Here is a 15,558-nt window from a genome sequence, read left to right on the forward strand (position 1 = left end):
CAAATCTGCCCTGCTTGATCCCCTTCTGAGTAACTCTGGCTGTACCATACACTGAACTAATGAAGAACGATTCCATACATGCCAGACAGCAGAAACAGTTTTGCAACAGCTTTAGAAATTTAAGGTACAGGAAGGAAAAAAGTATAAAAAGGATCTCAGCTACCTAAGACCTGACTAAAGCCTTTTAAATAAAACAATAATATCTTTGCATCAATTAGTCTGTGCACAGCTTAAATGTTTTAATGCTTTAATTTGTACAATGCAAAGTACAAGTTTCAACTTTCCTAGATTGCAACTCTGAGCATGTATTGAAATTCAGTGTCTGTGTCAAGTGTAATGCCAGTTTGCATTGGACAGGAATTTCTGTGAAAAAGCACTATTCAAAATCCTTATAGCATCCCAAAATGAGTTTTGCCAACTTTTCGCTCTAAATAAAACCACCAATAATACTGAAATAAAATAAATGTATATATTCTATGTGTAGGTTAGCCACTCTACATTCTATTTTCAACAGCAATTATTTACTGTGACAAGCATATGCACTATATGCCACTAATTCATTAAACTAAATATCAAGCAAAATCTTTTCATAAGATGTCAAGTGATTTTGAAGACAATGTGGTCACTGCAGGGCCAATAAACTAAGAAAAAGGTGGCAGACATGAAAATATGGCCATTTAAAGATAGGAAATAGCCAATTATGAGAATAAATGCAGCCTTATAAAATGAGTATTGTGCTATCACAGGCAGATCACATTTACTACAGGAAAACTGTCTTTTGTTTTTTCAGAGACATTTACTACCCGTGGTACAGTTCATGTTAACTAGTGCAAAGCTCATACAGTAACAAGGTTCAATTATCTTACAATAAAAAAAATTCTAACTCATGTAGCATTCTGAGCTTAATGATTTCCTTCTCTTTTGAACTCTTTGGATAGTAGGGAGTGACAAATTAAATTAGCAATAGTAAGGAAAAATAAAGCTGTTGCTATCAGTGCAGGCTGATAGTCAAAACAAGCTTCATACATGTACATAAACAGTCAAATTCTTATTTAGGATGCAGTGAGGAATTTAAAGCCCTCCTTAAGACAACAAATATTGTAATTAAACATTCAAAGCTGTAGCAGTTTAAAATATCCCTAGTGTTAAATAGTCCTCAATAATTTATTTCAAGACAGATACCCCTCAAAAATAGGATTCAGCAACAATATTGAGTCTTCAACCAATAAACATTTAAAGAACCAGTCTAAACTCTCTTAAAATCCGTAAAAGACTCAGAAAGTCATTATGATACTAATGGAGAAATAATCCACCCCTCACTCAAAAATAGGCAACAAAAGATAAAATAGGCAACAAAAGCTACCCCATATATATCCATCAATTAAAAAAAGAGTGTAAAATTACAAGGTCTACATCAGGGCTACTAGATCTAATTTCTTCAATTCTTGAAGCTACAACACTTTAACAATATGAGTAGTCCAGTTTTTTTATTTAGGCTGAAAGAAGCGACTGGCAATTTGCTTTTACTTGTGCACCTTTCCTAAAGAAATGAAATATTTCTAATATTATCACATCTAGAACAGATTACCTGAGAAATATGTATCTATCACCTGCTTGATAAATCTTCATGAACAGGCCACTACCAGCTTATTATTTCCTAAAATCGTACAAAGGTAGGAAGTGATGTGGAAAATTTTTTCCAGTAAAAAGCCTTAACCATTCTAAAGGAAAATTATTCTCTCAAGTAGCCTCAGAAAACTTGATAAAAATATAGGGTTATTCCATTAAGGACTGTCATCTTTGCACTTTACAGAAGTCCAGGTTAAGAGCACATTTATGCACACATGGTCAGGTGAAAGCAGATTTCTCACGCCATGCCAGGTGCTCTGCCCTGGCCTTCAAGGAGATGCAGTTTACATGGGCCTAACTTGAAACTGCCCAGGCTCAAGGAGTACCCAGCACAAGGGGAGCCTATTTACAACATACGCACTTCTCTTAAATAGTATGAGTTTCCAATCTACAGACACAGTAAGAAAAATTGCAATTTTTTCCCATTGGTAGCTGATTTTTTTTTAATGATAAAAAATTAATTTCCTTTGATCTAGTGCCAAATTATCCTAAAAAAAGAAAAAAAAAATTGGAATAATTCTTTGTTCATTCTTCTCTGTCTTCATCAGATCTTTGTATGGGACCAAAAAAAGTAAAAAAAGTGAAGGAAGTCTCTTTTTTAAGGTATTACCTAAATACTAACCCTATCATAGAATAATCTTGACAGACTCTAACTGGATAACTACAAAACTACTTTTTGTACTACATTTTTTAGAAGGACTGAAGCTAACAAAATATTTCCAAAAATAAGCATCTGTTTGGAAAGTATGTTTTCCAAATGAAAATATCTTTGGAAAGTTCAAGCTGACAATGTCCTTTTATATTTTACTGAAATTATATTCAAGTATTCCAAGCTTAAAAGCTTTAACAATGCTGACTTTTGAATCAGTTCAGATGTTCTCTAAAAAGATATTTGTTTCCTACAACTGTGTCTTCAGGGAGAACAAAGATGCTTTGAGGATGAAGGTGAAATTGTACGTTACCAGAAAGTGGTGTAGAATGAATGAGAAATTTTGTCCTGTATTTTCAAATTGAGGATCATGAAAAATTACAGCCATTTTGAGAAGGCCATAAGCTGCATATGACCAGCAGCTGTCACACTGGAAACATGAGAAAATAGTAACTTTGTACAATCCTGTTTCTTAAGGAATTATTATTTACATGGTGCTGGTAAGGGCAAAGACTTTTTCCACCTGTAATGAGATCAGCCTAAAGAATTATTGAAAAAAATCTGCTGTTAACTTCAAAGACAGATTTCCAAACATGACTATAAATCATATTGCAGGTATCTGTAGTTTTTAGTGCAGTTTGAGTTCTTTTGTATCTTCCATGCTGTATGGCCCCTTCAGTGCACATGGGTTTCAGCACTTCAAGTGGTGAGCAGGAGCACTGGAAGAATTTCTCTGGCTGGATGGCATTTTGGAAAGAGGTATAGGGGCATAAATCCCACCTATCAGTTCTGCATGTGAACACTACCAGGCACCATAGCTGGATTTTCAGGACTGTAGAGATCAGAAGAGAGAAAAACCACAAAGTGCAACAAGCTCATGTGCCAAAGTTATCACAGATGAATTGCTCAAAAACAGGGTACAGCTCCCATGGAGGAAGATTTGAAGGTTCAAGGGGAATCTACCACTTGTCTGAAACTGTGTTCAATGTGTTAATCACACAAAATTTTAGAAATATATTTCAGATTTATTTTTAATTTGAATATATCTGGCCTTTGGTTCTTTTTATGCCTTTCCTTACCAGTTGAAAAACCCTTTAGTGTTTCATGTTTTCTTCTAGTGAAGGAACTCATACACTATAATCATATCTCTTCTTGATCTTCCTTTTGATATGCTAAGCACCTTCAGCTCCCTATACATTTCCTAGGAACATATCTCCTACAGCCCTCAAATGACTTTTTTGTAACTTTTCTGATCCAGTGAAATTCTCCTGCATCCTTTTTAAAGTGTGGAAGGCAGAACTATATGTAGTATTTTATTATCAGCATGTCTAACAGGTAAAAATCACCTCCCCTCTTTAGTTCTAACAGAACCTGGAATGTAAGACTGTGTTGGCACCCTGGTGAAATATTCTTGCTAATGAATGAATTACAAAGGTAGCGACATGACATAGAAGGCCTCTTAAAAGCCAGGTGGCCAGGCAAGTGAGAGACAGCAGATAGTGGAATCATTTTCTCACATGACAAAATAAAGCATAAAAGAGGAACTGGCACAATCCTAAGTGATAGGGACAGAAAAGCACCACTTGGCTACAAACCAGGCAACTTAATTACCATCATGACTTGTTCAGGAACACAGATTTTTAACTCCACTGTGATCCAGGTCTATGCTGCTCCAAAGGATGCCAAGGAGAGGAAACTGTGTGATTCCACAATTAGAACTGAGCTGGACACACATCAGAAGCAGCAAGGCATGAACTGCTACAATTTGTGAGACTCCATACCCTTTATGAGCAGATTAAAATGTTCCAGTAAAAGCAAGAAACAAAAGGAGAGGGGAAATTTTGCAAAGCACTAGCAGAAAATGACACATCTCAGAAACACTGAGTGTTGACTGCAGTAATGTGAATTTCTTAGAAGAATCAGAGCGTGACATTTTTAACTGTAAAGATAATGAGAAAGAAATTAAATTATGGACTCCACATGATGCTTGTGGTAAGTGGTTGATAGAGGTGTTAGATTGAAAATCAGGGAAGCTCCCAAAGGGGTAGGAGACAGTATCTCAGCTAAGTAGGACATTAACTAAGGATGAGAGTGGTGCTTAGCTGGGGAAGCTGGAAAGGATCCCTGGGCAGCTGGGAGAGGAGACCTCAGCAGGACTTGAAGAACAGTGCTGTCAGTTGCCATGTAGCAACACATGGAAGGCAGGAAAAAGCCCTGCAGTTTGGGGTAAGTCAGTCATGGAAACAGAAATATGAGAGCTCTATGAAATACTATTTTACCAGTCACCAAGCAATGCCTGAATACAGAATTACTGTTTATTGCTTGCTGAAAGAAATACAGTCCATGCTACAATAACCTGCTGATGGATTTTGAAATGATAGATTAATTTTTTCCTAAGCATAGTTCTTCACTATAAAATTACAGATTTACTTTTGATATTGCACAGGCAGAAATCACTTACAATTGGTTTCTGATGTGGTATTTCCTAGATTGTCCCCATGGCACAACCACATACTACAGACTGTAAGTTCTGTTACTGGTGCAATTTCTCTGCAACAAAATTAACACTTTCATCTGCTAAATCAGTCTATTGCTTTGATAAATATTATGTCTCCCTACATAGCTCTTTCCTCACTAGTTGGGCCAAGAAATTTTGCAAGAGCTTTCACACAACTGCAATCTGTGCCTTTCATATATCGTCACAAAACCCTATTTGCACTCTTCACCATTTTCTACACACTGTCATGCTCCTCATGTCTAAACTGGCCATTCCATATTTCCTTCTCCCTTCCTCTTATTTTGCCACTCTTCAAGAAGTAGACTTCCATATGTGAGAAGACAGAGGGTCAGAAGAAGGATTCATAAACAGCCCAGATTGCATGGAGCATTCTGTATCTCAGCATACGTTGGAGAATGCTGTCAATTTCGTGTCAGAACATGACAATAACAACTGTCAGTAAGAGTTGTAAATAATAAAGTATCTGGTAAGAGAAGTTACTGAAGATTTGTGTGCAAAAACTGAAACTCTTTTGGCTTTCTAGCAGAACAGAAAGAACACTACTAACTCTGCATTAACAGAGTGAAGATGTGCTGAAATAGGAATAAATAAGGTATGGAATACCTAAAGGCCAAATTTTGAGACACAGTATTACATCTGTCTCCTTTTGACAACAATCAGAAATGGAGATGGCTCGGCACATCACAGGATTTTTCAAAGGCAGACCTGGCAGTAGCATTTTTAGATTTTAATGCTTCTGACATAACCTTAATTTTACATCAATAAATGCATCTGTAATTAATTTTTCTTTAGTCGTCATGTATAATCAACAAACAATTATACACACAGACTACTGGTTGTGTGCTCTTTGCACAGAATTGCTGTGACTCACATGTGCACAGAGTTCAAGTCAAAATTACAACAGCATAGTGACCATTATGTTTACATTTTTATTATATTACATCTTTTCAAAGTTCCACATGAGCAAATTTTCAAACTGCAATGCAAAAACCACTTTTAAAAGACCAGCATAATAAAGTACTATTTCTATTTCCAGAGGAAGCCATCTTGTTTACAGAGTTTTGAAAAATTGAGAAAACTTCAAGACTTTGCAACTTTAACATTAACACGGACTTCACAAATACTATTGAAAATCTTCTTCCTGGGCAACAGAAAATTGCCAATATTTCAATATAAATCACAACCTCCACAACACCTCTAGAAAAAGATCTGGGAAGAAACACTTATAGTAGCATATTTAGAGTCCTTCACCCAGATTTACATGCATGTTGGAGTACTCACATACAATTCAGTTCTCTATGATAATGCTCAGCCTCCCATAGCAAAATTACAAAAACATCAGTGAGGGAAGAAAAATCCCAAACCATAAATAATTTATAATTTTGTATTTTTAAAATAAAATCTCACTTTAATTTAGAAATTTGATATCATATTCCCATGCTTTCAGACTAATCAGAGAATCATAGATGCACATCATTTGTATTTATGTACACCTGGAAACCACTCTATGGTTGTGTTACCACAAAAAAAAGTAAACAGACAAGGCATAGCAGATTAGGTATTATAAACTTAAATAAGTAATTTTCAGTATTTTAACTTTTGTATTTCATAACATGAATGCTCACAAAATCAATCTATTTGAGTCAATATTTAGCGAGATTATGGGAAATACCACTTTCCTATAGATAAAATTAATACACAGCCTTAATGAATTTGCTACATACAAGGTCTTCTCTTCTTAATTTGCATCAAATGGGGAAAAAGACAATAGCATCTATAAATACTTATGAAAATAGATATAGATGAAGTCAGCAGTAATTTCCTGGCACAAAATAAATGCAAAAGTCAATGTCATTTTAAAGATAAATGTGCATTTTTCACAACAATTAATAATGCTATAAATCCTGCTGCACTGGATTGCAAATAACTTCACCTGAATAAAATTGCATGACATGGGATTTACTTATTCTCTATGTTCACAGAAACAACTTGTTCTCTGACAGCACTCATTCTTGGCAATTTATTGCACCTGTCAGCAGCCCATTTGTTCAGATTAGTGCTATGCATAAAGGTGTAACAGTCATGAGGATTTATTAACTGATTATCGTAAAGGTGACAGTCAGAATTGCCTTCAAAAACATAAATGATAAGAAAGTTAAATAATTACATGATGATTAAAATCACTTTCATTTTGATCTTAGTATTACCTACATAAACTTAGTGCAGTACGTTTTTAATCACAGGAGCATATTGACTCAACATAGTACATAAATTATTTGCTCATAGCAAAAATGTGAATATTAAATATATTCACACTGAAAAATACATACACACACATATTTCAACTTATCAGATGGAGCAATAACTAATGCCACTTATGCAAGTCTATACCTTTCTTTAAATGCAAGAAGATGGCCCATGTGGCTTTAGTTCCTGGTGCCTTCCATAAAATGAACTTCTAGACCTCATTTTTTGGTCCTGGAATGTTGATTGTTTTTTAAAAAACTGTATTCAGAAGGATGGGAGAATTTATCTCCTGTAAAATGCATCTCAGTTCTAGACAAGTATAGTGTTTTCTCACATGAATCTGCACATGATTGGAAGGAAATATATTTTCCTCAAAGCTCTACATGAGGTCTTTTCCCAGGCTTTTGAAATACTGAAATACTGAAATAAACACTGAATTGGTTGTAAGGTTTGGGGCTTTTTAGAATATTCTGAGATGGAAGTTCACAAGGTGCTACAACCTTTAAAGTCTCATGGAGAATGCACACAATTGAAATTCAAATGTATTTTATAAACAAAATTCTCCAAGTTAAGAACGGAAATCAACCAGTCAGCATTTCATTTCCGACACTGCCATATTGAACATGCCGGGGCATCAAGACGAAGACAGAGTTGCATGCTACTTCTGTGACAGACGTCTCCTTTCACTTTTCTGAACTAGGATGTCATGCTGTCACTCACCCTCTTAACACCTTCCTCCCTCTCACAGGCAAATCTTATCAGCCATCCCTTCCACTTCCATCTTCAACACCTCAAAACCAGAATCTCACTTCCATATCCTCAACCTTCTCGGACATCTTTCCTGTATTTTTCTGCCCTCAGAAATGGATTGCAAGCCCAACTCCTTGCATCATTGCTACCATGTCAGATTCCCAACTTTCACCTGCCCTTATTGTGCTCCTGCCTAACAAGGACAATAATATACAAGGGCCACAGAAGCCTATGTTCTTGATTTCCCACTTTTATTTCACAAAAGTGCAGCTGAGACATGGTATTATTCTGGGAGACTTTACAGCATTCTGGTTTGGAATAGAATTTGCATGTAATGGAGCTTAGCACAGAAAAACCACAGGTTTTCTGTGCTGTTTTCCAGGAAGATCCTGGAATTTTTCCCTTCCACCTTCCACCTGGGAAACTTTTTCTCAGTTTGGTCAGTTCTTCAATTTAGTGTGCCTTCTCCCTAGGCATATTTTGTCCAGGCAGGACATCTTCAAGAAAGAGTTGTTTTCATTTGCATTTAATAGACATATTCTTATATAACATTACAGCTGCTGCTTGCATGTTATTCAAGCAAGCAGGAAGATCTCAGCAAGATGAAATGGATTACCCTTCATTCTTGAGCAATAGTAGAATGCTACCAGGAAGTCTTTTGTTTCCCTCCTACAGCCTCATTATCATGTCTTCTGGAACCTGAATCAAGATATTCAACTTATGTGTATCTTGAAAGCCATAGAGCCTTAGTCATGGCACACAACTCAGTTGTGCTTTTGAAAACTAATACACACTTACCATAACACATGCACAGAGCAAGTCTGTAGTGTGTGCACCAAAATATTTCCAGCTTTTAGGGACAGCCTTGGAAGGAGAAACTGGGGAAAAGGGGTCAGCATTTAGTGGAGCTGTCAGGTGTTGGTGATTTTTATCTGCAGTGACTGGAAAAGAATATCAGGGAGGGGGAATATTAAGACCTATTTTCTTATTCAGATTGAGCTTGACAAATGACAGTTTTTCATGGAAATCTCCTTGGAGAAGAATTTTTTTGCAGGTTACATTACGAGAGATACAGGACCAACAGAAGGTGAAATGAGAGAGTGTCTGCAAGGACAAACTGAAGAGGGATTATATGTACATTGACTGAGGGGTCAAAAAATCAAGAGCAGCAAGATTTCAGCAAGTGGTGCTTGGATGACGATGCTCTGAAAAATCACTCAGGAAAACTTTGAATCTCACCAGATTTTCCTAAGAATGTTAGAATGAAAAAGAAAACTGGAATAATTTCCCATGGTATATAACATGTTGACATAGGACTAAATTAGTACATTACTTCAGAAAAATATTGATAGTTATCGTACCATAATATGTGAAAGTGGTAGTGAAAGCACCGCCATTAAAAACAATGAAAATATATAGGATTAATAATTATTAATTATTAACACTATTATTATGACTGCATGGCTATCAAGGAAAATATGAAGTAAACAAATATCTGAGCTTTCTAAATAGCACCTACATTGTAGTAGCTATAAGCACAAGACATTTTTTCCCCTATCAGCTAACATTCTGTAAAATGGAGCATAGCCATACAAATATAAGCTATTTCTTGAACTCCCAGACAGATTCACTTTTCCTGAATATGAATTAGGTGAATGATTCTTTGTCTCAAAATATGTGTGTAGTCCTTCAACTCTATTTTCATTTACCAAAAAAAAATTGGTACATAAACTTGGTCTTATGCATCAAGTCAAGAGTTATCTGTCCTCCAAACTGGATGTTGCTATATGGAACCTCCTGCACCTTGGTAATTGCTCTAAACAGGGGATTTTGATAGTTGAAAACTTCAGTCTATCAATTGGTAAAAGCTGCCACCTACCGGTCAATAAAAATTATATTACATCACCAATGTAAAGAATTACAGCAATGCAGCAAATTGTACTGTAACACTGCAAAAAATCGTCCTCAAACTTAAAAAAAAAACCCCCAAACAATAAATCAAGAACAAATGATCATAAGAAACATTTTCAATGGCAAGACTCATTTTAATCATCCTCTCTCATGGACTTCTCTCCTCCCCATGGACCAAGAGGGCTAAAATTGCACAAACCTGCCAATGAAATCATCCTTTTTGCCAACATCTTTGTCCCACACGGTAATATCAATAATTCCACCTCGTTCTTCATAGAGATGAAAATCAAACTGCTCCCTCCACTGAGGATTCAAAGTTTTTGGAACAATCTAAAAGGAGAATAAAACAAAAGTTGTATTACATTGCGTAGGCATACACTTTCCTAAATAGTAAATTTGATCATTAAAGTCTGTTCAAGAAGCTTCTTTTATCTGCAGTATCAATATCTCAAGCAGTGAGAACTAAAAAATGGTAATTAGGAAAAACTACTAGCCCATTCTTCAAGCCTCTCTGATGTTGCAGCAACCTCCAAAATCCTGCAACTTGTCACCTTCAAAGGATTTGTCCTGGGAATGGAGCCACTTCTCTGTAGAAAAATTATGTCCTCTGTGAAGTGACAGTTAGCTATCATGTTTCTGAGCCCAAAGGTAAACTAAGCACCTGCAATGACACATAGATGGTGACTGTAAGTACTTAAACAAACAATTGTATCATGTCCTTTTTTCCCAGCTGCAATAATACTGGGAGAAACACCATACCATGGCTTACTTTCTGTGGTATAAAATTAGTTCACTTCCAAAACTGTATTTTACTTCCTTTCCTTTGAAACTCTGATAAAAGCAGTTTTCTTAATAATTTCAGTCCAAATTTCTGAATTTTCTACCATAATGCAAAAGCAGTATTCAGTGTCCTGAGCAAGAACAGAAGACCTCTAATATCTTCCCTATTTAGCAAACACTACTCCCTACAACCACCAGTTCTACTGGCTTGAAAAAAAAGAAAATTCAGAAAAGATTATGAAAATTTTTTAATTCACAAAAGCATGAAATTTTATTTCTTCTAATTTCAGATTTAGAGGCCCTAATGCATGCCCAGAGGTTTACAAATATGACAAGAAAATGTTCCTGCCCTCTTCCTCAATTTACCCTTAATCTGACAGTGACTGTCATGGCCAGGCAGAGAGGAAGGTCATGTGCGTCATCAACAGTCCCAGCATCTTCCCTAAACAGCAATTTTCAAAATGGCAGGGACCAAGAGAAAAAAAAGTAGCAACAAAGCCAAGCAAGTCTTCACAATAGTTGTCTCCTCTCTACCTGTGAAGCTCATACATGAAAAAAAAAATTAATGAAACTTGTTGTTAAGGACATGAAGAGGAAAGTGAGTTTATGAACATGACATGGTTTGAGATTAAAACCATGCAAAGAGTCCAAGAGGCACCCAGCATCAAGCCAGGAAGACCTTGTCAGAATCACTCTGCATCTCCTCCCTGCCATGAATGAACCCTAACAGTAAATAAAAGCCAACACAGTTACTGTATGGAACATTAGGTGTGTCCCCCTGCAAACCCATGTTTTTCAGTGCTACATATTTTCCCACCTAGTACTACTTTTGTTTACAAAGAAACAAGAAGAAATATTTAAACAAAGCTCCAGGTGCTCTGACAGGTAATTATTACAACAATAAATCTTCATCACCATTGAAAGTGATACAAGCTAAAAACACCAAACAGGAACAAAGCATTTAAAAAAAATTTTTGGTTTCACCTAAAATTACCTTGCTCTTGTACTTCTGATGCCCCAAACGAAACTTGACGTAAGGATCGCTGAGCCCATTTGCATCCATCGCCTTAAGTTCACGACCTTCTATTAAGGTAACACTAACTATCCCTCTCCATAACTGAGACTTTCTGTGCAGGTCTGAGAGACGTAAGCTCTGGGTCTGAAACTTTATGGAAACAAAAGAATAGATTTAGTTAACAAAATTCCAAAAATTTCCCCTGCTTTTAATGTTCTATTTCATGTAATTATGAATCTAAAACAACCACTGAAGAAATTTTGAAGCCATTTGACAGTACATATGTAAACTATATTGCAAAGAATTACTTGGAGAGTAACAAAATTGTGACAATTATGCGGGTAATGTGATATGCTGCTTTTGCAGAAACAAGCAGAACAAATGCTGCCCAAGGAAATGCTCATTTTTAAGAAAGGGGCTTCTTTCTGCTTCACTTCTTCCTCTGCTGATAGAATAAAAACAAATATTAGAAAGTCTCTTCTATTAGTAGCATATGATTGAATGAACTTGAACAAACTCCATGTTTATAAACATAAAGCCCCATTGAGAATATAATCTTGCCTTAGAATAACATAATATAAAACCACCATTATGTATCAAGGAAAAATAATTCAATAAACTCCTCTATCTCTGCCTCTGAAATGATAGAGTATTCTCAGAAACATGAATTGCTTACCAGCATGTAAGCTCAAGAGTCTGGAAAGAACAAAACCTCTGTTCAGAATTGTGTAGAGACTTGTGGAGTTGTGAACCCTCAGCCACTGATTCTGGGGGTCAAAATCAGATTCACACACACAAACCAGGCAACTACAGTTTTCAAAAATGCGCTCCACTGGGGGCTTGAGAGCAGGAGGATATAAACTTGAGTAACTTAAGACAATTTCCAGCTTGCTCTGAGCTACAATGGTACCAGTTTGCTCTGGTACAAGGTACCAGAACTGGGGGATTCCCCTTTGCACTCCTAAGGAAGACAAATGTGTCTTGAGTACATCCAAGAAGCAATGTTGGTAAAGGCTCTCCCTTCTATTGTGAAACTTTATTCATTAAAGGTTACCTTATCTATAGTCAGAACACTAGATAGCTAAACTATATTTAAACTTGAAAATTATTTTCTCTGGGAACCAAAAAAAGCAAGTCTGCATGTATAGTCTGCTGTAACTTCATTATGCAATGTAGTTTGAGCAACAAAGGTTTTGTGGGCTCAGCAACCTAAACACATGCAGGTCTTGCATGCCTGGCTTCATCCCTAGCAGACCTCTACTGTCTCTGTAAGAGGGTTTCAGTGCAGTTTTTTCATTTTGAGTCTTTTAGATGGTAAACTCAGCTGGGTGGCTACAGCTATGCAGGTGCCCAAGACGGGGGTTTTACTCTATTACCCAGAGAAAATGATAGAGATTAGACTGGATTATAATCAGACTCAACCAAGCTCCAGAGAGAATAGACATGAGAACTGTGGCCACTGGGCTTGGAGCAAATACGATTAACATACTTTTTGCAGTATTTCAAATATTTTTTGGCATGCATTTGTGTTTCCCTTCAAGTAGTGTGGTTATTCCCAAAATATTTCACTATATCTATTAAAGTTTTCTCTTCCTGAAATGAAGGATTTGACTGCAGAGAAACTTCTCATGAGCTTGCTGTTTCTACAAAGGCAAACAAGGAACTGTGAGTGGAATAATCTTGAACTTAACCTGCAACATGAAGCAGCAGTGGGACATAAGAAAGCAGATCCTCTACAAAAATTAGGGCAGAATTGGGAAAATCAGTTGCCAGAAGAGATTTCATTTATCACTTGGGAGCATTATATAAACTTTTCCTCAGCAGAAGTACATCTCATTGAGGGCATACTGTCATCACTGCCAATAACTTGATTTGTGAAGAAGTGGTAAATTTTTTTTATTGCTCCAGTTTCTTAGAAGGCTTAGAGCAAAACAAAGACTGGATAATAAATAACTGGCTCTGCCCTGAATACAAGATGATGAGAGACACAGAAAGAAGACCAGACCTGTTCAGGAAAGTATTTAATACTGGGATATAACCAGTGGTTGAGACTTCTGCAAAGAATATACAGTTCTTGGAGTTGTTTCAAGAGCTGAATGGGTGATGATTTCCAGAAGTCTATCATGAGCTTGCATTTACAACTTTTTTGAAGTAAATCTTAAGCACACTGCATAGCTCTCTTCTTCTTTATCAGTGAGACAGTGAAAAATTTAGAGAGTGTACTTGATCTAAATTCAGTATTTTCAGCAGCTCTTATAATAATTTGCTGCACAAAGGGATCTGCCCCATCATCAAGCAAGGTTTGGTTTTTTTTTCCTGACCACTCAGGAGTTTCATCAGTGGGGGTAATTTCCATACAAGGTAGCAAGGTAAGATCTAGATGACCAAGAAAAGCTGGGTGTAAAATGACAGACAGGTCAGATAGGAGTTTACAAGAGTCAGGCAGGAGGCTGGAAAACAAGTGTTCATGTGCTGCAGGAGGAAGCCCTCCCAGGTCAGAGCCACACCTTGCGCTCAATGACAATCAAAGCTTTATGCAGACCCTAGTGGCATCTTGACTGACAGTGAAGTTCCAGAGACTATATCTCACCATGCTGGAAGAAAAGCAGATAGCTGCTAAAAAGAGGTATTGATTGGTTGTGGCTGTTTCTTCCTCAAGATAGTGAATGTGCACAGCACTGCTCATTTCTGTCTTTACTGGTAACATACAGATACATGGAACAGCAAAAGGGAGAAGTGCTGAAAGAGTCAGAGCATAGCTCACCAAAGCTAAAGCTATTCAGATTTCCTGGACATGAAAAGCATAGCCTATGTGGCCTTCTCCAGCAAGAGTAACTTCCAGCTGGCACTTTTCTTGTTTCTAAGCAAGACTGAAGGGAATCCAACACACTTTTCTTCCAGTCAAAACCACACTTATTCTCAGAAATTACAGATAATTTACTGACATAACATCTCTTTTCATATAATGGTTCTTGTAGGAAGAAAAACAGAAAAGGAATGTTCAAATTTCAAATATGACAAAAAGCTGAAAAAATGGGAAAGTAGGACTGATTTCACATTTTAAAGTTCTTTCCTTATGAATTTATTTTCACAGTGTGAGATAGGCATATTTCTAGGTACAAAAAGCTGAAAAAAATGGGAAAGTAGACTGATTTCACATTTTAAAGTTCTTTCCTTATGAATTTATTTTCATAATAGGCATATTTCTAGGTACATTTCTGGGTACCTAAAAAACCTGTAAAATTCAGCCCAGAGTGAGATACAAATTCAGAAGGATAACCGTGAGACTAAAACAAAGAAATGAGCATGTATCTTTCTCAATTTCTCCTATGAAGGACTCTTTCTCAAGACTTATTCTTAGGCAACTTGTTTCCCTCAGAAAGCACGTAGTGAGTATTGCAGACTAGATTCCCTCTTGTGCCACAAACAGGAAAAAAAAAGAAGAAACACAGCTTTTTATTTGTCTATAAATAGGTGGGAAGTTACACATTTCATATAAAATGCCACAATTTGGAAAAAAGCAAGATCAAAATCTCAGTCCAAACCATCTTTAATGAGAGGCCGTTGTTTACATTTTGTGCAGGATAGAGGCACAGTGACATCCACCTGACACATCCTAAAACCCCCAAAGAAAGAGGGTGGTGGAGTCTTTCATGCCAAAGGATGCTCAAAGCTACCTGTGAAAGAAAAGCCCACCTATTTTCATATCCACACACTGCTTTAATGCTTAAAAACAGCAAGCAAACTCAGCACTTTTGTTATGTGAAAAACACAGCTTTTATTTGTGTTCCACCTATTCTGTGTAAATGTGATGTAGTGAGTGGGCTAGGGGCATCAAGAGAAAAGAATCTTCTGACAGAACTGCACCCTCTGCTAGATGTGATTAATACAGCTAGCCAAACACCAGAGCTGAAAGATGATCTAATAAACATGACGTAATATTCTGCATGCATTCAGGTATTCCTGGATAACATTAAAGGATGGGAAATCAGCAAGGCTTAGTCGGAATCTGGGCATTGATCCCAGGATAATCAATACCACATTGTTAATGAGCTATTG

The 15,558-nt window shown here is 36.6% G+C and overlaps 1 protein-coding gene across 3 annotated transcripts in view; it reads right to left on the reverse strand.

The window, feature by feature from the left end:
* The window catches only part of MCTP1 (multiple C2 and transmembrane domain containing 1), a 207,104-nt gene that overhangs the window by 117,566 nt on the left and 73,980 nt on the right, over window positions 1–15,558 (reverse strand). For all 3 annotated transcript variants that reach the window (XM_066569227.1, XM_066569228.1, XM_066569226.1), the window contains 2 exons: window positions 11,479–11,649; window positions 9,904–10,034 (listed from right to left, as the gene is read on the reverse strand). In XM_066569227.1, coding sequence (XP_066425324.1) covers window positions 9,904–10,034; window positions 11,479–11,649 — 302 coding nt within the window. The remainder of the gene's footprint in view (window positions 1–9,903; window positions 10,035–11,478; window positions 11,650–15,558) is intronic.

Source organism: Molothrus aeneus, chromosome Z, assembly GCF_037042795.1.
Source record: "Molothrus aeneus isolate 106 chromosome Z, BPBGC_Maene_1.0, whole genome shotgun sequence".
In the NCBI taxonomy this organism is placed as follows: domain Eukaryota; kingdom Metazoa; phylum Chordata; class Aves; order Passeriformes; family Icteridae; genus Molothrus; species Molothrus aeneus.